This window comes from Dichomitus squalens, assembly GCF_000275845.1.
Source record: "Dichomitus squalens LYAD-421 SS1 unplaced genomic scaffold DICSQscaffold_17, whole genome shotgun sequence".
Classification (NCBI taxonomy): domain Eukaryota; kingdom Fungi; phylum Basidiomycota; class Agaricomycetes; order Polyporales; family Polyporaceae; genus Dichomitus; species Dichomitus squalens.
In genome coordinates, this window is record NW_006766899.1 from 275326 (window position 1) to 298007 (window position 22682).

At 54.7% G+C, this 22682-nt stretch overlaps 5 protein-coding genes across 5 annotated transcripts; 2 read left to right on the forward strand and 3 right to left on the reverse strand.

The window, feature by feature from the left end:
• Positions 1-1349: 1349 nt before the first annotated feature.
• Positions 1350-5172, reverse strand: DICSQDRAFT_155535 (Piwi-domain-containing protein; the record flags this gene model as incomplete). Its single annotated transcript, XM_007366324.1, has 16 exons — positions 1350-1525; positions 1618-1766; positions 1830-2019; positions 2087-2104; positions 2172-2548; positions 2606-2701; positions 2752-2858; positions 2926-2987; positions 3040-3199; positions 3255-3359; positions 3415-3603; positions 3661-4167; positions 4219-4282; positions 4338-4451; positions 4515-4695; positions 4821-5172. The coding sequence occupies 16 exons, from the start codon at positions 5170-5172 to the stop codon at positions 1350-1352; spliced, it is 2847 nt and encodes a 948-aa protein (XP_007366386.1).
• Positions 5173-8761: 3589 nt separating this feature from the next.
• DICSQDRAFT_170714 (uncharacterized protein) lies at positions 8762-10681 on the reverse strand (the record flags this gene model as incomplete). The annotated part of the gene is made up of 3 exons (XM_007366325.1): positions 8762-9710; positions 9770-10253; positions 10333-10681. 3 exons carry the CDS (start codon positions 10679-10681, stop codon positions 8762-8764), a joined length of 1782 nt encoding a protein of 593 aa, XP_007366387.1.
• A 318-nt stretch (positions 10682-10999) lies between these two features.
• Positions 11000-12726, reverse strand: DICSQDRAFT_137077 (uncharacterized protein). Its single transcript, XM_007366326.1, has 4 exons — positions 12365-12726; positions 11831-11974; positions 11227-11770; positions 11000-11167 (listed from the first exon to the last, which is right to left on the reverse strand). The coding sequence occupies exons 1-4, from the start codon at positions 12627-12629 to the stop codon at positions 11074-11076; spliced, it is 1047 nt and encodes a 348-aa protein (XP_007366388.1). The 5' UTR covers positions 12630-12726; the 3' UTR covers positions 11000-11073.
• Positions 12727-12991: 265 nt separating this feature from the next.
• On the forward strand, positions 12992-14413 carry DICSQDRAFT_87340 (TAFII28-domain-containing protein). The gene is made up of 5 exons (XM_007366327.1): positions 12992-13540; positions 13597-13684; positions 13737-13833; positions 13892-14104; positions 14161-14413. Exons 1-4 carry the CDS (start codon positions 13467-13469, stop codon positions 14032-14034), a joined length of 402 nt encoding a protein of 133 aa, XP_007366389.1. The 5' UTR covers positions 12992-13466; the 3' UTR covers positions 14035-14104; positions 14161-14413.
• A 150-nt stretch (positions 14414-14563) lies between these two features.
• DICSQDRAFT_147584 (uncharacterized protein) lies at positions 14564-16795 on the forward strand (the record flags this gene model as incomplete). The annotated part of the gene is made up of 7 exons (XM_007366328.1): positions 14564-14595; positions 15690-15768; positions 15838-15937; positions 16042-16195; positions 16302-16353; positions 16404-16447; positions 16519-16795. The coding sequence occupies 7 exons, from the start codon at positions 14564-14566 to the stop codon at positions 16793-16795; spliced, it is 738 nt and encodes a 245-aa protein (XP_007366390.1).
• Positions 16796-22682: the final 5887 nt, after the last annotated feature.

Genomic DNA, 22682 nt, shown 5'->3' on the forward strand with positions numbered 1-22682 from the left:
TTGTAGTTACTTACTTAACCTTTGTAGTCTTGCTTCGACTCTAGGTACAGTTCGTTGCTGCAATATAGTCTTTCCTTACTGACTGAAGATCTTGCTTCAACTCTAGTCGGATCTAATCTTTGTCTTCACAGCCCCGAGTTTATCATGGACACTCTCCGACCATTCCCCTTCGCTCAGCTGATTGCGAGCTGGGGCCGGGGCCGCGTCAGCTTGATCTGTCTAGCCGGGCCAAGCTCTGTGATTTTCCAGCCAAGCCCAGCCAGCCGTCAAGCCCGACTCGAATTGGCGGCAACACTAACAGCAGGGAACCGGATGTATTCGACCCTCGAAAAGGCAGAAGAAAGGGGACGCAATGGTTTACCTTCCTCGCCACTATTGGACAAGTTTTCGGGCTGATAAATGGTACACTACTTCATCAGTTTCCCACGAGTATTGACATGGCGAAATCAATGCCCATTCTCAGAGCTTTTCGACCGTCGAAAAGTGGTCATAGCATTTACCATCATGGCAACTTGCCACCTATGTCGTGCAACGCCAACCCCTTTTGGCCATCCGAGCAAAATGACTACTTGCCTTCTAGGGCATTTCCCCCGGTGATATATGGCCTGAGAGATCCAATGATGTATAGAATATGCAGAAAGTCGCCATAATGGTAAACAGCACGACCACTTCTCGATGGTCAGAAAGCGTCTGCAACAGGCATTGTTTTCGCCACGCCAGAAGTCGTGGGAAATTCTTCCGGTAGTAATCGCTGTAACGGCGCAAAAAGTTGCCCAATAATGGCGAGGAGGGGGAACTATTGTGTCCCCTTCTCACCGCCTTTTCGAGGATCGAAAACAACTGGTTCCCTGCTGTGACGGTGCTTACATGGGGAGCTCCACGACCATGCTACTCCGTAATAGTGCCATCCCAGCTGTTGAGGGGGCAGAAGAAAAGATTGGGGTGTATGGGCTTCAAAACATATGTTCCAAGTCCTTGTGGACCACCTCCTGTTGGCACCCCTACCCACAGGAATTGTAGCGCCGATTCCGGAACTTCCAAACAATTATACTGGATTCATACAACATACATCACAAGCGGACATCGATCATGAGGAGTAGACATAGCAGAATATGGAGCGACACGCGATGCGAGAGATGGGGAAACATGACAATGAAAGAGAGCAGGACACGATAGTAACCACGATGATAGCAAGCACGATTCAGAGATGACAAGAGCAAGGACAGCAGGAGAACGAGGTACAGAACACATCACAGCAAGCAGACACTAAAGACCACAGATGTTCTACACTGACCCCAAGGTCGACAGCTGACTAGAACTTGGAGACGCCGGGGAGTGGTACACAAGGCCTAGGTGAAGTACATCAACTTCTTGGATTGATCGTGCAGAGGTTTGAAGTTCGCCCGGTAAGCCTCGAGTTGACGACCAGCGTCGCTCAACTCTAGGTGTGTGCCGGACTCGGTCAGGTCGAAGTCACCCTCAGGGCTGTAATGATTCTTGGCCCTTGAGCACACGATGTCCGCATCTAGTAGTAAGCAAGACGAATAATCGTCAGCGATGAGGGTCTGTACAGGCGGCTTCATGGTATGACGAGTGATGTACGACAGCCCCACTTACAGTACACCGGGGCGGGAACCGAGACAGAACGCGTAGAACGTGCATAGACGTGACATAATGCGAATGTCAGTGACTGGAGGTCATCGGTCGTGAACCCGTTCTCGTCGTAGAGCACATTGTAGTGCGTTGGACGAGACGTTCCCAGCAGCGTAAACACCATAAACATATCGTGTCAGTTGAGTATTCATCGAGTAAAACTTGAAGGTACTCATCCAGCGTGACTCTGAAGATAGAAGTCGAATTCCGTGGGGTGCGTGATATCGTTGTCAACCACGGTTCCCGCTGGGCAGTTCTCGCTCCTGTCCGCGTCCTCTCGCTTCTGAGGGAAGAAGCGAACGTGATGACCCTTGCTCACGACGAGCAGGGTGATTTTGGCTTCTACATTGTTGTTCGCGAGAGCTCCTGTGAGGCAAGCAAAAGATGGCGTCAGACCGCAGGCTTACAATTCTTTCTCGTGAATCACACTTACTCTTCAATTGAGGTAGCTCTATAGTCATGTTTCGAGACGTATGTGAGGGAAAGATTAGCTGCAAAAGGATGATGTTTCAACGCACCATAGTCCAGGACTGTCTTAAATTCTCCTTCGGATACCCCGTCGCGGTAGAAGATCAGGCGCTTGGGATCGGCGGGAAACTTCTTCTCAACGCCAGTACGGTACTTTTTGTACATTGCAATGTGCGCAGTTGCCATGGACTCGAGGTCGTCAATCATCTCCTGGCGCGAAGTCTGTACGCGGCAGTCCGCAACGTACTTGGCCGTCTCGTGGTCGAGGTTACCCACCAGAGCAGTGAAGGAGGGGCGGCCGTGAGCTCCAGGAGCAGGGTGCATGATGTCCGCGCCCATCACGATCGTGGGATTCTTCGGGTCAGTGAGGGCCGGCACAGAACGTGCGTCGGGGATGACGTTGATACCGCCTAACTTTACATTAATCCTGCGAGCGACTCGCGCCAGTCAATATAACGCCCTAAATAACTGGAGAGCAACGTACTTCAGGACTACATTGGAGAAGTACTGTTTGTTCGCCCCCTTGCACTTGTAACTCTTCAGGCATTGTGTCGCAACACCCCGCTGGATATCGCCAAAGCTACGCAGAATGAGCATGATGGGTTGGAAAAGTAGAGCTTGACAACTTACTGTTTGATAGCTTGATAATAGTCAGCTGACGACTCGGGAAGGACGATGACCATTAGATTAGGTCCAGCACCGCCGCCGTGCTTTTCGATACATCTCTTCCCAGCCGTCTGAAGAGACTGGGGAGTAATGGTCGATGAACATCGCGGAGTTCACTAGGATAAGCTGATCACTCACATCGTAAATCCTTTGCGGCCGATCGTAAAAGATGACAGGATCGTTGTCGTTGACCACCATGCCTGCCTTGATTGAACACAGAAATAGTAAGGCGACTGAGCAATGAAAACTTACCGGCGGCTACCAATGCGTCCAGAAGATTCCGGACCATCGCTCGAGCAGTGCCCATGTTGAATTGCTGCTCCCGCTCGTAGACCACGACGACCCATCTCTTGATAGTAGCCGGTCGATAGAACTTCTTGTCTACCATGTTCCAGGCGCCATCGCGAGGCGTCTTGAAAAGAAACATGGCGTAAGGTGAGCACAGCTTCAGACGAGATAGGACTTACAATAGTAGGCTGACGGCTTCCTTGACCGTACTTGAGGGTCGGCGGGTCAAGGACGCGTGCACTGGACTCAACGGCAGCGTTCGAGCTGACTTCCATGCCGAAGTGCTGCAACATGTAATGGGTAGAAGCTACTATGACGCCTGCACAGAATTCTACTCACCTTGAGATATTCAGACTGTCCGTAGTTGAGAACATCAGGGGCCTCGCGAATACTCTGCAAGCGCTGGGGCGGCCTTTTCGTCGCGAATTTGAGGACGTCCTTCATCATGTCCGGAGGAACTTGCTTGCGCATAATCTGTCCCTCTGGAAGAGTGCAACATTCCATAGGAATAATTGCCCCCGAAGCGAGCTATAGTCATATATTGAGCAATAGCCCCTCGAAGTGTTGTTGAGGACAACGACATACCTCGATACACACTATATCTGGCCAGCGTAGCTTGTAGTTATGAGTCATTTCAAAGTACTGAGCGACTGTCACAGTTTGACCGTCGCGCATAGTGAACGAGAGCTCGTCTGCGCCGGCCCTAGTGAGCTTCTTGATGGGGCGAGCCGGGCGTCGAGCGGCGGATGATTGTCCGGGAATCTCTATATTGATGCGGACTCCCGAAAGGTGCCGCTGCAACCTGATAAGCTCGCGGTCAGGAAGACCGCGTCTCAGAGAGAGGGCGTGTGGCCCTCTTTTCTTGAGGAATCCCAGGGCGACATCAATGATAGGTCCTGGCATATACATGACCGCGGTGGATATGTCCACATTAATGAGCATTCGGCCAATTGCTGGTCGCACGGATTGGAAGTATCCGCGCCACAGGACCATGCCAGCGCCAATGTCAGCGGTCTCTCGATTGGTGAAGAAGGACCGTACGTTGAACGGGTAGTGCATGACGGGCTCCATGCGAATCACCACATTCAATGCCTAAAAGGGGCTGTGAGCGGAGCAACGGCTTCAATGTTGCCTATGGCTCACTGTGATGGCAGTGGGGACGGCATTGTCATGTGATTGCGTGCCCTGTAAGAAACGGGAAAGCACCCTTGACCAATTCATTACTAACGATCCTTGTGGTTCAGGAAAGCATGAAAACATACTCAGGGTTGATCGTAGCGACAAGTTTCAGTCTGACCTTGTAGATCTTTCCACCACGCCTTCTCTCGCCATCTTCGGCGGTCTCACCTGAAGATGTTGTATCCGTTAGGGTGAAACTAAACTGTTGCGCCACGAGGGAGGTTAGCGAGGCTTACAGCCAAACTACGGAGGGGGACGACAAGTTCGATACCTCTTGGGAACCTGATGGGAAAGGCAGCTCGCGCGCGGCAAAGACATTCTTGCGGCCGTCATACACTGCGCGAGGGGTAAATACATCCGGAGCAACATCGAACTGGAGTCTCTTGAATATCTCCATATTCAACCTGATAGGCAAAGTCTTCCCAGTTGGCGAGATGATTTCTATCCAAACTCTTTCCGTCAACTTGACTAGGCAAGATTCATAACACCGAGGCTTACACACCGACTAATGACAGCGCAGTATTCTTGGGTACGTCAGTATTCCCCATCGATGGAGATGGACATACCATCATAGTGATATATGTTCGTCCCGGGAATCTTCATCTGGAAATGATTAGTCCAGACTTTTAGAGAGCGGCCGGCCTTTCCATAAGATGGCCTCTTGACTCCGATCGTTGTGATAATCTTGTCAATTCTCGGCACCTGATCCGCGGAATTGTGACTGGCATCCGCCGGTCTACCAACCCCGCGGCTAGAGCTCCTTTCATCACGAGCGCTAGTACCTGAAGGAGGGGGACTACCTGACGGAGAGGGACCGCCTGGAGAATCTCCACCAGATGGCCTTCCACCAGTGCCTCCCTCGCGACTCCCGTCGCCACCACTTCTGCTACGAATACTCGCAGCTGCACCGGAAGACATACAGATATCTTTGGATACGATGCACGACAAGGGAGAATAGAAGGTGCGAATAAACAAGCTCGGAGAGGGATGGTGCAGGAGAGGAGTGCCGGGAGGATATTTATGCCAGGAAGAAGTGCTGTGCTGCAGCTTGAGTTAGCATAGTCGAAAGGACGCGTATGAGCGCGCACCTTCCATAATCAGCCGTCCGAAGTCTCGTTGACGGCAGGCATTCCACTGACCCAGACGTCGAGCGTTTCCTCTCCTTATCCCTATTCCAGCTAACGCAAGAGTCTTGCTTGGGAAACAGGGGATCTCGCCCTTAGTAGCACGCTCTTCGTCTCCCTTCCTCGTCTTCCGTCTCTTGCATCCGCTGGCGGCGTCGACATCCCTTCTGTCTGTGCACCGTCTTCTTCGGTAGACGTTACCTACAGCATTCTCCTTTGCTTTCGCTACCGCAGCTTGCGTGCTTCCAGTCCTGCTGCGGAAAGGTCATTTCTCCGAAGTATACATTGTCACCACAACACAGTGCGCGACGCAGGTAACGCAGACGTTCATTTTATGGAGGCTCTCTGTCAGATAACGATAGAAGAGTGGCACGCGCAGCACCACTCGTTCTCGTCCTCTGTCGAACGTGCCCGGTACGCATCCGTCAGAATCCCGCCTCACACCAGACGTGATTGTGCTGACTCACCTTGCTTTCTCGCATCCATCTTCCAAGTGCCGTCTCAAGAGAAGAGGAGATGTTGCATCTAACAGGTATCAGCCCTTCTCTTCCTGACCATTGCGGTTGAGCAAACGACAGGTGACCTGTGTGCGCGTACTGCAATGCTTCCTTTACCATTGCATTCAGTAGAAGCGAGGAGACGTCAGCGTTGGCCAGTGCGGCCAAGTCCTCTAGCGCAGATCTGGCAGTGGGAGATCCGCAAAGCGGCAGGACTGCTCCGTAGACGAGCGTCAAGCTACCGCAGTCCCCTGCGCATATACCACTCGCAATAGGTCCGAGCGCCATCGGGCAACAGCAGCAGTATTTCTGCGCAACCAGACCCGCGCCAATAGTGACAGTGCGCAGCGTCCGTCGTCGGCGTAGGCGTACAGTCCGGCGAGGCAGCCCACCAAGATGCTTCGACTGTCTTGTTGGTGAGCTTGGGCCCAGACCACGAGACCATTCTTCAACTGCGCGCCGGAAATGACCGCGGTGCCCGTTGTGTCTGGAGACTCCCTAGATACTTATCACTTCGTGACTCCTGACTTAAGGCAGAGTGCATGTGTGAGTGCCTGTGCGCTTCGTCAACCACGCAACTGTATGCTTGCGAAGGTGCCCTGAATCATGCACGAAGGTATGTATTCGGAATATAGGCCCAGTGTATATGGCCAAAAGGTGGATTAGCTCAAAAGCCGGCGTCGTGGACACCATGCCCCATCACTGCAGAGGAAACGTAACACGCCGACTTCATTTCGAGCTACGATTGACACGAGAGGAGGGCGAACTGATATGGAGAACAGGGACATGGAGAATGGCATCCTGCGTACTCACCGCTTCCACTTGACAAGATGCCACACTGGGGCCGAGTAGAGCTCAACGGAGCAGTAAAGCTCTGGCGGCGCATGGTAGTCGAAACAACGTGGGCAACTGGGGAGTGGTCAGGGCATCTGAAGTCAATGGGGAAGCACATCCGTGTGCGTATATCTGCGGGTTTCGGGAGACGAGTGGGTCATGGTGATTACTTGGCTGTATGCGGTGGCGTTGATGTCAGGTAACGACTCACTGGCACCACCTATCTTCAAATCACTCGAAAATGGAGGATCCATATGTTACATAGTTTTGGATGAGTAGTTAGAGCACGACATACCAACAACTTCCGATGAGCCTCGTGCGCAGACATCTTGCACGCGAGCTATATATCTCCATTAACCGATGAGAGGATGCACTGCTTGCATTGGAGTGATAGAGGGGTTCAGAAAGTATCTGTGGGAGAAGTAAGTATGTGCAAAAGCGGGACAGGATGGAGAGTCTTCACGTTCGCGACGAATCCCACTATTATCCTTCCGCTCGGCCTCGTCTGTAGGAGGACGTGGCTCTAGGTACTAGACCATCCTGATTCCAGATTCCAGATTCCCCTCTGTGCGATGAAACATACCACGGGCACCTGCCCATACTTGTTTCCCTTGTGGGTGCTGGTATGGGCTTCAATGAGAATTAATGTTGGAGACGACGGGTCTGAAGGGTTGTGGCACCACGTCGATGTCTGAATTTGGAGTCTCCATGCATCCGTTTGGACAAATCACTTGCTTACCCAAACAGCCAAAATTCCACACACCGACATCATAGACCTCCCACCTCGCTCCTTATAAGTAGATTACGCCAGCAGTCGATCTTCGAAAAAAGAGTTGCATGGTACGTTTTGAATCTAGAGAAAGCTCGATTTCAGACTTTGGCACGGATTGAGGAGGCCCGCAGGTGGTGAGGTGCGGAGATGTCGCGGTAGACGAGCGAGAGAGTGATGTGTTGGATCATCAAAGTTGAGCGCTGAGCGTTTGCCGAGCGCTGTGCAGACGGCCCGTCGTTGCCCTCGGCCGGCGGTCGCGACGCAATCATGGGTTGCTCGAGCTCGCCGACGACGGCGTGCCTTTGCCAAAGCTGCTGAACTCTCAGAGGGAGCAGAAGAACACTGGGCAATTTGAGAGAATTGAGGTATGCAACTTTCATCACCAAAGCAACCGTGCTGGTCCTGTAAGTATGAGACTTGATGTTGATAATGCGGCTTCGGACTTCTGCAAGACAACTGTGCGAGCGGGCGCGCCGTCTCACCGCCAGGCTTACCCCTCGCAGATACGGGATATCCATTATCGTATATAGTATAATATACTTCCGATGGGGTTGTGCACTTCTCTTGATACCCTACGATTGGTAACCTACCGTAGGGCCCAGTGGTGGCGATGTCACAGAGCCATCTAGCGTCATGATGAAGTATCACCTCCATTGGGCCTGGATTGTTTAGCACATGCTTAGGGCTGAGTCCCGTAGCGGAGGTTGACGACAAGGAGATTGCTATCTTCAAAGTCCCTGTGACCTCTGCGCTGAAGTAAACTTTGAGCCTAGGCAGAACACAGATAATATATCGCGGATTATGTTTGTCGTCCTTGAAATCTGAGGTACAGTGATGGAACGGCAGCCCTTAGACAGAAGGGCTGTGACTGTAAGACCACGCCAAGGTCCTCGTGGGTGAAAATCTGACCAGAAATTGGTAACAATGGTGTCCGGATGTCCTGCATCTGCATGTGTTTGTGCACGACAACTGCACACCAATAGACAATCGACGATCATCCGAAACTTCAACAAGCTCTCAGCTGACCAGTTCGAGCGCAGGTTTGAGTCGCAGGATAGTGTCTGAATATGTACGGTAATCATAGCCGATCCGTATGACTTTTTACTGATGCTTGAGTGACGACTCTAGGTTGCACAATTACAGAGCACCAGAGTAGATTATAGCCCAGGCTAATGTGGACAAAACACAAGTACAAACGTGTCGCAAGATATACCTCAGTCCCAATATCAGTCAAATCGGTGGACAAAATCGAGCACAAAAACAGAAAAAATCTTGGAGGCCTAAGAAGCGATGCCGCCGTAAGGCATAAAGTTGGGATCCTTCAGCCTCGCAATCGGCTCATCGGCCGCACGGTTCTTCTCCCTCTCCTCCCGCATCTTCTCTTCGCGGGCAGGACGCGCCTTCGCCCTCAGCGCCGCCCGCTTCACGTGGCCAATTGCTCCGCTCGCGCTTTCGATGATCGGAATGCTCGTGTTCACGTCCCGCCACGGGCTCTGCTCGCCCGTCGTCTTCTTCGGCACGATCCCGCTGTCGTCCTCCTCCTGTCCTCCGGCGCCATCCCGGTCCTGGCCATTGGTCCCGCTCGTGCCTGACCCTTCGCCAGCCGAGGCGTTCGGGTCTGGGGGCCAATCCATCTTGATGTCGAGCTCGCTGCTCCGTGGGGGAATGTACCAAGGGTATCTGCGCATCTCCTCTTCCCTCGTGAGCGGGCTGACGGGCTTGAACGGGAACGAGGGCCGAGGTTTGCGCTGTTGTGGTTCCGTCGGGCGTGGTTCAGCGTCCACAGTCGGGTCCGTGGCAATAGGCTCGCCATTGACGGCCTCGACGTCTTTCTCGTTGAAAGAGTGGTCGCGGATGTACCCAGAGGCCTTGGGACTTGGAGGAATGGGGCCCAAGAAGGACGTGTTGGGTTCTGTATCGTGCACAGAGACAGGGTCGGTAGGTAGGCTAGGGGCTGGGTCGCTGAGGACGCGATGTGGCTGGCTCTGCGGAGAGAATACGGAATAGATGGGCGATGAAGGCGGTAGGCTGGAATCGCGTACACGCGTCGGGACTCGCGCGGAAGGGTGCGGAGGCGAGAACACGCGCGGCCGCTTGGGGGGTGGAGGCGGGGGAGGCTGTTCCCGTCGACGTTTCTGAGCTCGCACGGAAGGAGCGAGGGACGGGGACTCCGGCGCTGGGCTGCTTCGGGTGCCGTACGGGGTGTCTGAAGGGTCCAAGCCGTCATCACTGACGACGTAATAAGCGTTAGAAGTTTGATCGTCAACTATGAGAGAATTGTTACGCACTTAGGTGCATTGAATGCAGCGAGATTGCTAGGAGGGGGCCGGGACACTGTATCACCGTCCTGTGGACGATAGTTCACCTCGATTCCCACTTCGCCTTCCTCTACCTGCCAGCACCCTATTTTCGCAGCCAGCCCTTCAACGAACTCCGTCCCCGCGATCTTCTGGATATCCTGCAGCAGCTCCTGATATAGCTCCAACTGCTCGTCGACCTCGAATTCCGCAAGCGTCACGTGCGATAGGCGAGCATTCACCTCACGGCGCATGTCCACCAAGAGCTTCTCGAAGTCCTGATAGCTAGACTCGACGTTACCTTGCATCCTGTCGTACCACTTAGGGTCGGCAGGACGCTCCGGGGGGTAGGCGTATCGGAGCCCGTTGTCGTCGCGAAACCATGGGCCGGCGTGGACAGCTACTTCTGGGGGAGGGCTGAGGGACGCGCGGGGGAGAGGTTCTACTTCCGGCCCTGGAAGCTGAGGGAGGTCCTCTGCGAGAACAGATGGGGGGTGGAGGCGGTTCGGACGGTGAGAGAGGCACTTGGACACGGGACGGGCAAGGAAACTGACCTGATTCGTGCGGACTTCCAGGCCATGCCGAGCCGCTTTTGGCGGAAGAAAAGATGCCTTCTGAGACTGCATCCCGAAGCGTGTCGAAGGCCTTGCCCTTGTCCTTGCCCTTCCTTGTGTTGTGGCGGAAGACTTGGGCGGGAGTGGTTGTTGCTGCGCGGGTACGCCCTCGGGGTGCAGCTTGGGCCTTCTTGGCGCTAAGGCGTGAGCTGCGACGCGGCGAGGAGCGCGATTGGGAGGATAGGATAGGTGGGGTGTCTGACGTCGCGACGGGGACGTCGAAATCGGAGTCCGTGGTTAGCGTATTGGAGGGTTCTGACTGGAGTCGACGCTTGTGCCGTGGTACCATCGCTAGACGAAAGAGTAATCGTGATTTGTGTGGAGATGCTATTAAGAAGCGGCAGATCAGGTAGCTGGAGAGCTGGTGAAGATGGTGGTTGTATGTTGGAGAAGGTGAGCTCGGCTCCCGCGCTTCAGGCGGGCGCCACCCAACGACGCACATACCATACTGTCCAAATCGGGAAGACAATCAAAGCACGTGATTTGTTGATAAGACGCGTCTTGTCTCGGGCCACTGAACACAGACAATAGTGGCGCGTCGCTAGGCACGATTGTTGTCCAGGTCAACATGTTCACATGCGGTGGCATGATTAGGCATAGTACATACTGGTACAGCAAGAAGGAACATCCATACAGCAAAGCGCGGTGTCGAGAGCGAGGTCGAAGGGTGTAGATGTTCTGTTATGCGAAGGGTTCCTCTTCCCGTTCGGGCACATAGACATAAGTGTTTTGCGGAGCCATGACAAGCGGGTTGGTGAGCTGCTCTGCCTGGGTACTATGGCGGAGAGACATCAGTGCGAGGGTAACAAGAACTAACCCAGGATAAGCACATACCCAAACTGCCTCTTCAGCAACTCATCCAGCAACGCGTCTTTGCGCTCCTTCCAGCACTTCTCCTCGTGCCTCAACACCCTCAGCTCCTCCACAAGCGCCTCGTGCTGCTCCAGCACCCACCGATGCTTCGCCTTCATCAACATGTACCGTACCTGCGGGTGCGACCGCCCCATTATCAGCCCCGTCGCGGGGTCCTGATGCCTCAGCAGGTGCTGCGGCAGCTCGTCCTCCGGGTCGTACTCGAATGTGCCTGGCTCCGGGCTGAAGTGCCGTACGGGGGTCTGGCTCTGCGGCAGCCGGGAGGCGTGCCCGGCTCCGTCGACGGGGGACACGCGGAAACCGTCGTCGTCGTCACCCTGCGCCTCAACTTTGAAAGTAGAGTAGCCATACGGATCAGGCGTTGGGGCGGGAACGACGGGCTCAGCTTGCTCTTCGCGCTTGCGCTTGCGGTTCCCGCCGCGGCCGGGCAGGGGCGGAGAAATGTTGTGCTGGATGCGCATGTGCTTTGCAAGGGCGTCCGAGCGGGTGAAGGACTTGTCGCATTCTGTGGACAAGTGGATGTCAAGACGGCTAGAGTTGCAAGGAACGTTTTATGGTGGCGTACCTGGCCTTGGGCAGGTGAAGGGTTTCTCCCCGGTGTGTGATCGTATGTGGGAGATGAGGGCGAACCGAGATGTCTGCGCGATGCCTCGGCGGACACAACCTGCCCATTCGCAAGTATAGTTCGACTTGTGTACACCGATGTGATCTGTCAAGGCATTTCAGCATCTAGCGTAAGTGGCATAAACTACAGTCAGTCAATGGTGCATGACTCCTCGTTCTAGACATGAGGTCGCACAACCTGCGCGTTCTTTATCCTTCAAACAGCGCGCGAAGAATCGCGTATAATAGCACTTTGTCTTTCGCTCTGACATACGTCTGCCACGCTGGCATCGTACTGGAGCTCATGATGGCAAAGTATCCAGAGTCTTCGCGTAGCATTGGTGCTTCCTACCAGCGACTTACAAAGCAATCACAATGGCCGAGTCTAGCATTTGCACTCGGGGAAGTGCACATCGACTCAAACGCTGAGCCCCGATGCTGTTTCTTCCTCAAGATATCTCGAAGGAGCTACACGACATTCATAGGTATAACTCACCGTTGTGGATATGGTCGATAAGAGTCGGCAGATGATTGAACACCTTCCCGCACTCCTCCCACTGACAAGTCATCGTATCCGCCTCTTGCTCCTCCCCTAGCATGCTCGCCTCCGCAGTCTGTGGCGAGCCTGGCCGCGACACCGAGGGTCCATACTCCCCGCCCTCTCCGTACGAGCCAATGTCCTCGTCAGAAGACGAGCTGGACAGGGGCGTGTTCGACCGAAGACTTGGAGAGGGTGACGGGCTGTATACGCTTCGTGCCATGCTGTATCGTTCTCGTCTGAGACCGTTGGAGTACGGAAGAGATAGAAAAGGGGAGAAAGAAAGCAAGGCGAGTATGAATGTTTCGAGGGCCAACGAGCTCGACGCCCAGCTCGCAGCTGGCGGGCGCGAAGCTGCCACTACGCCCGGCGCTTCGTACGCAGTTATCTTTGGCCTTAGCCACCAGGCACGCTGGAATCTAGGACGACCCACGCTCAACTCCTCCTTACTATTGGCTCTGTATTTGGCTTGCGGCGGCCAACAACAGCACTTTTGAGCGAGTCCTTACGTCAAGACTCAGGGGGAAAAAAAGTCAATTCTCCTAGGATGAGCTCACCCTTTGCCACCTATCCCGTCCCCGAACGCTCCTTCATACCGTCCGGCACGCCCTCCACACCAGCCCCAGCTCGCGGAGGGGCTCCGACAGCTCGGGGGACAGGCGCGAAGCGCGGCCGGAAACCCAAGAACCCGAACGTCAATGCTACCGCAAATGTCAATGCCAGTGCAAGCGCGGAGACCCCCCGCGCCCCATCCACTCAACCCTCGTCCTCACAAGCTGGTCTGCAATGGCTAGATCCACAGCTCAGCGGAAGCTCTTCCTCACAGGCTACCGCCGGCCCCGGTGCGGCGAGAGGCAGCTTGACTCCCGCCCCCGCACAGGACCCACAAGCGGCGCTGCTGACTCAAGGGTTGAGCCTCCCGGGTACGCAAGCATCTGCCACGACACCCGGAGCGACTGGGGAGAGTGGCACACCAGGACCTTCAGGTACGGGTGCGGCTGCGGCTGCAACCGCGAGTGGTGCAACAGCAGGAGAGGAGGACGTGGATGGAGAGGACGAGATGTTGCCCGCGATGGCGGATGACGATTATTCTGCGCAATTGTCGTGGCAGAGCCAGTCGAAGGACAATCTAAAGTGCGTCTTGTTCCATCACTGCCGTCGCCGAGACTCACCGCGCATGTGCGGTCTAGAGTCCTTATGGACAACTTCAGTCCTCAGCAATACGACCGCTTCGAGGCTTACCGTAGACATGCCCTCCCCAAGCAGGCAGTACGAAAGGTCCGTCTATGTCTCACTTCTGCTAGCCCACCGAAGTCTGAAATCGGCTCAGGTCATTCAAGGAGCGACAGGACAGCAAATTTCTCAGCCCGTTGCGCAGATCGTTGCGGGTTTCTCGAAGGTCTTTGTCGGAGAGATTGTCGAGAAAGGTTCGTGGCTGTCTTACCCGGCGGCAGAGCGTATGTCGCTTATCGATTCATCGGGCAGCGCGACAAGTTCAAGCCCGACGGGGCGACACAGGACCGCTGTCCCCAGACCACCTGCGCGAGGCGTACCGCATGTATCAGGAGGAGACGGGGCGCGTAGGTGCTGCTCGTCCTCTGAGGGGGAAGCGGTTGTTCGTGCGTTGAACTTGTTGATTGTGTTATGTGTATTGTTGTTCGCTTCACTCTCATGACTGCACTATGGACTGCTGTATTAGTATGTAGCTTGTTCCTTCTCCCCGCTGACCTCTGCTAACGAAATCTGGCCCCCAGATAGTAGACTTCTCCTCACGAACTACGATGAATGCGATGACATTTCACGCCATATCTGGGGATTTCCGAGTGTGCATCTCCAGGGGCGCTAGAGATGAAGCCTCGGTGTGGTGTTCTCAGTGCATATTCGCCGACATCTGTCTAAGCTAGATCGTGTAAGGTGTCAACAGCACTCAAGCGGATCATGCGAACATGTTGATGATGTCGGTAAATGCGAAGGAGTTGGCTCCCTGTATTCGAATCAGTCGATTTCATAATCCAACGTACCTAAAACCATAGGACTCCCAGCAGTACTCATGACAGGTACATGCCTTGCGAGACATACCCATCCTGCACGCCCACCACATGCTTGTCAGTATCGACTCTCACATGCTGTGACTTCTTCTCTGGACCGACGACTGACATGCCCACCCATGCAGTTAATGGTTTACTATGGTTCACTGACGATGCTGAGTGCGTCATGTATGATAGATTTCTAGTCTTCCTTCTGTCGAACAGGAGTTGGCTACTATGCATACCATACGCGCTCAGAAGTCGAGCGTTGAGTCACGGCAGCTGCGGATACGGAAGCATCCGACTCAGATGGGGCGCTTTCACGCGCCTCTTGACCTTCTACAGCACCCGGTCGCCGGCTCGAAGACTTGCCACTTGATCGTAAGCCAACTCCGGTACGTCGATTCAGGCTTCGTCGCCCCATTTCTATACAGTTCGCGGACGAAGATAGAACACGTTGTGACTCACCCGTAGGTAGTCGGATACTTCTCCTTCGACACGCAGTTGTCCACCCAGAGGCAAAGCGTCAGCACTGTCGCGGCCGGTGCCATCGGAGCCGTTATTATAATGGTCTATGTGTACCGCATTTCGGGAACCTATTGCACTATATAGTCAGGTGCTATGGTGGTGTATACTCTCCCAGGTGCCCACGTTTCCTTCGTGCCGATGGCCTCGTCTGAGCTTGGTATAGATGGAATGCTATCCTCCTATACCTGGGCGTAAGTTCCTGAGTGGCAGAAAGAGAAAGTCATTGACAATATCCCCTTCAGGTCGTTCCTGATCTACTGGAGCGTTGCCATAGGAGGTACGTTCTGTTGAGTTTTTATTTTGACACTCTAACATGCGATTGCAGCGTTGACGGTTTATGACTCAATGATTACGCTCTCTCGGGAAATACGCCTTTTCTTCCCAGTGAAAGCGAGAAATATATCGGCATGGCTATACTTCTTCAACAGATATATCAATCTCCTTGGTACACTGGTCAGTCTAACGCTATATGGCAGGTGGTCTGCTGAGGTATGCTTCTTGTTTCTGCTAGGGCGCATATCAGTCGTTGACTAGGGCAATACAAGAGGTGTGTTGTGATAGCAGGGTCATGAACCTGCAGTAATAAACCGAAACGACTCTTATTTCTTCAGCTGTAACCGCATCCTGATAGCAAACAGCATCTTAGGGTACGTCATGATGGTCCCTCCCGCAGGTACGCACTGGACAAGGTGTCTTGGTGATACCCTTCGTTGAAGTCTCGCGTGCAGCGTTCAGTGGGTTGAGAGCTCTTGCACTCAGCCGATCTTGGAAGATATCAACGCCTATATTAGTTCTCTCGCTAATGCCGTGTGCTACTGGGATGGTGCGTCCATCCATTCCATCACAGAACGATATTGAGCTGCACGTATTCATCAGACATCATTTGCATACGGTTTCACCGGGATCCAAGTTACCAAACCAAGCTTCCCCGGGTGTGGGGTTATTGTCGGCTACCCTCTTGCTCTCGCCCACAGGTGTGTCGACTTCTCTCATCCCACGTGCTGTACTTGATGTAGCCATGCCAGGAGTATGTACTCAATGTCGGCATCTGCTCACCTCACTCACTCCACCATCTATCAGTGACAATCATCAATCGAATATGTGCTATCGTTGCCGATACCCTACTCATTATCCTTACCTGGCGATCACTTGGCGGAGGGGATGTGATACGCGCATCTAGCGTCCTGACCGGACGGGGTCTCATAGGTGTTTTCCTCCGAAATGGTACGTTTCTGTCTGCTTTCCATATCACATACTGACATACCGTATATAGGGATTATGTATTTTGTGTGGGTGCGGGCGGCTGGCTCCTGTAAACCTTCTATTGATGTCCCCTCAAGCGGGATCCTTGCGTCGAATATTTCAATTCTAACCATTCTGCGACAATCGGAGGTGAGTACCCGACATATACTCAATGACGGCTAGAGCTAACGGTGAAATAGTTGCACAACGTCACTGCCGACATAGCCTCGACTTATGTCACTCCGTATGTCTCCCCTTCAAAACGGTCTGAAAGGTGGACCTGCATCTGTCTCTGGTTGAATCCCTATCATGCAGGTTGTCGTCTATCCTTGTGTCACACTTCATGCTAGACCTTCAAGAAGCATATCAAAAATCAAATATGGTTCTGGATTCGGACAATCCCCTGAATACACTGACAAGCCCCAATCCTGGTTCGAGGAACTTTTCTCCCGCACTAGGCTCGTTTTCGGCACACTTCGACAATCTGGGTACCAACGCATCATACGCGGAACGGGAAAACGCAGGCGAGGAAGCTGTGGATATGACAGCTGACCCGTCAACGTTGGGTGGTGCAGGACCCGTCTCAACATAAAGCCCCGCGAGCCGGCCTCAGTACTGTGGGGCATGTCACAACAGAAGTAGATATATGTGAGGCGAAGGAAGCTTGGAGGGAGGCAGAAGTGTTCCGGGAGGGTTTCGAAGCTTGGTAGAACTATTCGAGCTTAGTGGTCAGGGCCTGGCAGCGCTTCGAAGGCTAGAGCGCACATGTATACGTCTCAACGCACTCGTACTCCAGTCTCCCCCACCCTCCGCGCGACGAAGTCGTCTGAAGTGGGCGCCACTAGTATTGTTTGTCATTGCAATTCCACTGAGCCCGAGCCTGCGCCGGGCTTTGCGCTGTGGCGATCCTGTTGGATGTGATTCCCCCGACCGCCATCAGATCGTATCCTTGACGTAGTGGTGAGTACGGACTCGTTACACACTACACAATACATGGGACACAGCGTGTTGCACAGACGGTAGCGGCCTCCGCGGCCAGCGCAGACGACACTAGGGGCGCTGAGTGATTTGGTGGATATAATTGGACTTGCAACTGGCACAGCCGCTACCCGGATGCCTGTGCGGATGAACACAGGACCCCCGGCAATAGGCCCAAATGTATGATGCCTGATCCGGACGAAATTGGCCCCTCAAAAAGGCCTATGCCTGGTCCAGTCCGGTCAAATCGACCAAAAATTTGCGGATGGCCTGCGCCATACTCCGGACAAATCTGACGTGCTCAGGTCGAGGCCTGATCCCAGGCGGCTGTCGGGAGAGGACCGGTCCGGGGAGGCCTTGAGGATATAATGTCGTTGGCGCACTTACTTATACGTCCTTATACCTATGTTTATCTGTTGCTACTTACTTCGTGTCACAGCCATCCATGTGTGTAATATAGGTTGTTGTACATCTAGCCCGAAGTGTGACACCTCCTTACTCAGTCTATCTCCCAATGTCACACCTGTGCAGGCGGCGGACAACGTCAGGAGCATTTCGAATCGCAAGAAGACAAACGAGCTATTGCTAGCCTACGCCGTCACTTAATACTGCTCGCTATAATCCCTATGTCTAGAAGCTCAACTATATTCATCTCCGATGACGACCCTCCCAGCAGCGACACACGAACCTTCGTTCCATCTGAATGGATTGCCTGCGCAAAGACATACCCTGCTCTTGAGACACCACCCTTCATCCTCGCTGCACGTCAGGCCGCTCTTACCATCCCCCCGGAATACAACACCCTCATGCCCAACCCCCACACTTCCGTGCTGCATTTGCTCTGCACAGATCTTCCCCCTCGTCCATCGGCACTCACCTCTCAGAAGGCCTCACATGCATTCAGCGAAGATCCTCCGAACGAGACCCTTCGTACACTCTTCGGTGAATGTAGCGCCGGACATCTAGAGTGCCGTATGCGAGCTCCTCCTTGCGTCCTTACATTATACCTCTATCTACGACCTCTCCTGCATGCTATCCCACTCCTGTAGTCAATATCAGCATGGTTACAGCGGTCCCCGACGAAAATCTGCTTTCAGGAGGCCTGATCCAGCGAATCCGGACAATTTTGGACCTCCCGATGGCCTGATCCAGAGTCCGGCCAAATTTGAGCGAAAATCTGGAGGCCTGGTCAAATCCGGACGAATTTGGCCTCAGACAAGGCCTGATCCATCGGACAATTTTGGCCGGATTCAAGGATTTTGGATCATACATTTGGGTCTATTGCCGGGGGTCCTATGAACACCTCTGGCAAATATATCACTGGCATTCATCCCACCCGAGCATTACAATTATGGCTTATGTATCCTGATCCAAAGACGGCCAGACTACCCAAATATAGGCCCCAATTCCGAGTGTATACCGTTGGAGCAACAATGGCCACGGAAGATATGTTTACTGCGACAGTGTGTTCATTCTGCCATACACCGGTTCGCTTGTATTCTGACTTACTCTGGGTTGAAACGTGACATCAAGCGTAACATGCACCCCGCAAAACGACGACGATCACTGTGACACATGGATGGAAGGGCCCCGCAAGAGATCTGTAACATCAACGTTGGCATGGTTAGCGACACTCTCCTAAGAAAACCCCATAATTTACACTACCTGGAAGTGGAGAAACGCGATCGAGACATTGTTCACCAGACGATGCAGGAGGTCGGGTCCTGATACGCCCACCTTGGACGGATCAAGGGGATAAGTCGAGTGGTTCACATTCCGCTTCGATGATCATGACTTCACGCCCTGTGGAGGTTGTCAACACTCCGCTTCGCGCACCTTCCAGATGTCAGTGCCCCAAGAAGAGATCGCTCTAGTGAAATCACTGAAGCACGCATGGACGAGTCGCTGGAAAGTACCATACGATCGGCAGGCGCCACTAAAGGCCATCTCCAGCAAACTACTCACGATCGCTTCGGTAGCGGGGCAGGCGTCTACCTCTCTCCCTCAGCTCGGGCAGATCTCCGCGCCAGCAAGGATACTGACATACCTGCATTTCGTGCTCTGTTATGGCGCACATTGACAAGCCAACGTCGTCGCGCCGTTCTATGATCTGCTCAGGCACCCAGCGCGATTGGCCAGAGTCAGCCAGGGCCACTGCGTTGTCTCTGCCCATGCATGCAGTCGTGACAATTGCTGCCGAACGGGACCCAAAAAAGATATCGACGCACGCCCCGGTGGTATTAGAACAGTGATTCCTTGAATGGAGGGTGAATCTGGCCCGTGGAGCAAAGCAGTGTCTGACGACAGATCGGAGTGGCTTAAGCGCTGTGCGTGAAAGATGAAGCGGGGATCCCGAAACATATGGTTAATAACGCTACTCGCCATCCAATCATTAGGCAGTCCCGGCGGGCGCAATGAATGACACAAATCCACCGAGGCGGGCACCAGTAGCCTCGCGTGCGAAGCCAGCGTCGAGTATAGACATACCGGATGGAGAGAAAGTCGTTTTTTGGATGCAAAGACGATCGCAGCTAGCGGTCGTATGACGTGCCTTGTTGACGTCGATGGCACTCTATGGCACGCACTAGTATCAGACTGGCAGAGTGCGCGAATTGCAGAGAACGGTTGAGAATTTGCCTGGGGACTTGACTGGTCCAAGCGTCACCAGTGTCCAACGGCATCGGAGACGTTTCCTCGGTGAGCTAGAGCCAGCCTCCTGCACTCACGAACATACGAGAAATCGATTCGGTAGCAGCACCCTCTTCTGAGTGCCCCCGATCACACACAGGAGCGTCGACCACCGGCGACTCCTGGCCGGCAGCCAGTGACATTCTCTCAACCGTGACGCTGCGCGAGACTCGGCGCGACACCAGATCGCGGCGCCGTCCAGACCAAACGCCTAGCATCGTCATTTGCCATTGACAGGAGACACCCCCAGCGCACGAATGCGAACTGAACGTCACACACGTCGGCCCGCCGTGCGTGATCCAATCCGCCCGCAGTGCCTGTCAGCGCCCTGCACTGAAAGTTCCAGCGCGATCGGGGGGCGTCGCGCCAGCAGCGCGCGGCGGACGCCCCTACCCAAACCAGGAGACCCACGTCCCAAACCATTCCACGCGCGAGCCCCGAGGCGTCGCACCTCACGACGCGCTCGACGTGCGCGTAGCACACCCCCAAAGCTCCTCCGCTGGTGATGGCAGACTCGGCTCCCGGCGACGAAACCATTCCTCGCAGGGCCAGCGCGCGGCGCCTGTCGCATTTGGGTATAAGGCCATGGCTAAACGTCGGCCCGTGGCCTCTTGTTTCGCGCGCACCGTCCACGTTCGACTCGCACCTGTACCGGGCACGCAACGGCCCCTGCCGAGGAGCTTGTGACATGCAAAACCTCCTTCGTATGAGTATGATGAATGGATGCGGGAGCGATCGCAGAATGTAAGCCCTCTCAGCGTGCGACCGGACGGGGAAGAAAGGTGTGGGGTGGGACGGGCCGCGGGAGAACGCAAACTGCGACCCGGGGCGGTGCTGTGTTGCGTGTCTAGTGTGTCTAGCAACGTAACGTCGAGTTGGAAATTAGGATGGCGTTGAACTGAACGCGTAACGACCGCCCCCGCACGTATAGATCGTGTCACGCCGGAGAACGGGAAAACAGCGAGTTTGAAGGAACGACACGGGGCCCGCTCCGGCCGTGCGCGCTGTCGTCGTGGCTCTCCGCCTTGAACGCTTCCGCGAATGCAGGCCACCCAAATTTGAATTCGGGTGATCCACAGGGGGAAGGGGCAGAGGCAAGGAACGCCAATGGAAACGGGATTACGACGACGATGCACCAGATCCGCGGGCCAGCATGCACCACAACGACCCGAGCGCAGTTCGGAGGGGGAGGGGGTAAACGACTCGCCGCACAGCACTGGGGCACGCGCAGGACCTTGCCAGCTTCGCGAAGCACGCAACGGCGTGCTCACAGACGTCCTGAAACGTACACGAGGGCATGCACTCGGGACTTCTGCCCGAGTCGGATGCACTTGGGGAGGAAGAACTCTGGAGCCGGGCGTCGTGGACGCTGGTATCATCGCTGCGGAGGACCCTTGGCGGGTCTCATGCGCGATTCGAGCGGATGGCGAGGGGGGACGATGTCACGAGAGGAACAAGGACGTGGAGGGGAGCATTCCACGTCAATGTATGCGCGCGAACACGTACCCTCCGGGCCTCAATACAGGGTAGGTGTGCCACGGTGACGCCAAAGTGAGCCTAACGCAGCAGTAAGACCCGGGCAACACATGGTGCCAGACGTCTCGTGCAACCACAAGAACTGTCGAGACATTCCGCAGCATATGACGAAGCACGTACGTGTACGCATAGGTGCCGGGATCGGGCGGTGAGTGCGTCCGATGGCGAGGAGTCGACTATATGCGCTGAAATGAGTCGCTTCTGACCGCTAGCGTCATCCAGGGCTTCTCGAGACGAAGTTTTCGAATTGGAAATGGGGTACTCATATGTCACAGACGTTATTGAATGAACACACAAATGCGACATACCTACGACCGCTTCCGACGAGCTCCGGGCGCAGTGCGCTGGTCAGCAAGCCAGAGCACCTCCAGACGCTGAGTAAGCGAGAGCCCTGCATGCACCGGAGCCCCGTATGGATTGGAAGGAGCTGCAAAGTACGTATCAACGAGAGAGGCATGTGCAAAAAAGGACAGGATGGAGGAGACGAACCCGGCCCCGAACGCGCCCGTACGCGTCAGCGTGGTCGAAGTCCGCACTCGAAGCCGCGAAAGCCCGGTCGTCCCTGGAGGAATTGTACAGATCAGGCGACAAGTACGCATAACATGGAGCTCTGGAAGGAGGTTGCTCGGTCAGCACGCACTGCAGTGAGGTGCCCGACCGCGAAAGACCGACTCCCGATGGCGGGCGCTCATATTCTATGACGTCGGTGAGCGCGGGAAAGGGAGCTGGCGGTGGGCGACGGAATTTGGCATCCGAAGCGCCGTTGAAACAAGCGAAGCACGAGTAAGTACAACAGACGGCACACACCTGTCACACTTATCACCCCGCTGGCAGCTTCCCGTCGCACATCCATTCATCGTTCCCGCGCCGGCCTAGCCACCGCGACCACATCCTGTCCGTCCATTCACGTTTGCACCCGGGACCCTGCGTGTCTGCGCGCTCCGTGGTGACAATGTTGTCGAGGGTGACATTGCAATGCTCTGTTTCTCCGAGGTTCCTCCTCCTCCTCGTGCGACTCGCCCCATTCCCCCCGACGAGGGCGGAGGGGCGGGGCTTTCGATGCAGATTTGGACGCGGTCGCAGGACGGGTTGACTGGGAACAGCGAAGGAAGATCTGAGCGGAGGGTCTAGGCAGATCGTAATGAACTGACCGACTGAGACTGACATAGGAGAGCCTGGACCGCTCACCACCGTGCGAGCCCTCTCTCATCCAATCACCAACGTTGAATCGAATCGCGAGACCTCCCCGATGCTGGGCGCAGCTGGGATACTGAATG

What these genes read in the sequence shown, in the direction of transcription:
- DICSQDRAFT_87340 (XM_007366327.1), top strand. Translation starts at nt 13,467, where the DNA reads ATGTTGCCCGCGATGGCGGATGACGATTATTCTGCGCAATTGTCGTGG. An exon ending in CAGTCGAAGGACAATCTAAA is followed by an intron (nt 13,541 to 13,596) that starts GTGCGTCTTGTT and finishes TGTGCGGTCTAG; the next exon opens with AGTCCTTATGGACAACTTCA. An exon ending in CGGAGAGATTGTCGAGAAAG is followed by an intron (nt 13,834 to 13,891) that starts GTTCGTGGCTGT and finishes TTCATCGGGCAG; the next exon opens with CGCGACAAGTTCAAGCCCGA.
- DICSQDRAFT_137077 (XM_007366326.1), bottom strand. Translation starts at nt 12,629, where the DNA reads ATGGCACGAAGCGTATACAGCCCGTCACCCTCTCCAAGTCTTCGGTCG. An exon ending in TATCGACCATATCCACAACG is followed by an intron (nt 11,975 to 12,364) that starts GTGAGTTATACC and finishes ATGCCTTGACAG; the next exon opens with ATCACATCGGTGTACACAAG. An exon ending in TTGCTGAAGAGGCAGTTTGG is followed by an intron (nt 11,168 to 11,226) that starts GTATGTGCTTAT and finishes TCTCCGCCATAG; the next exon opens with TACCCAGGCAGAGCAGCTCA.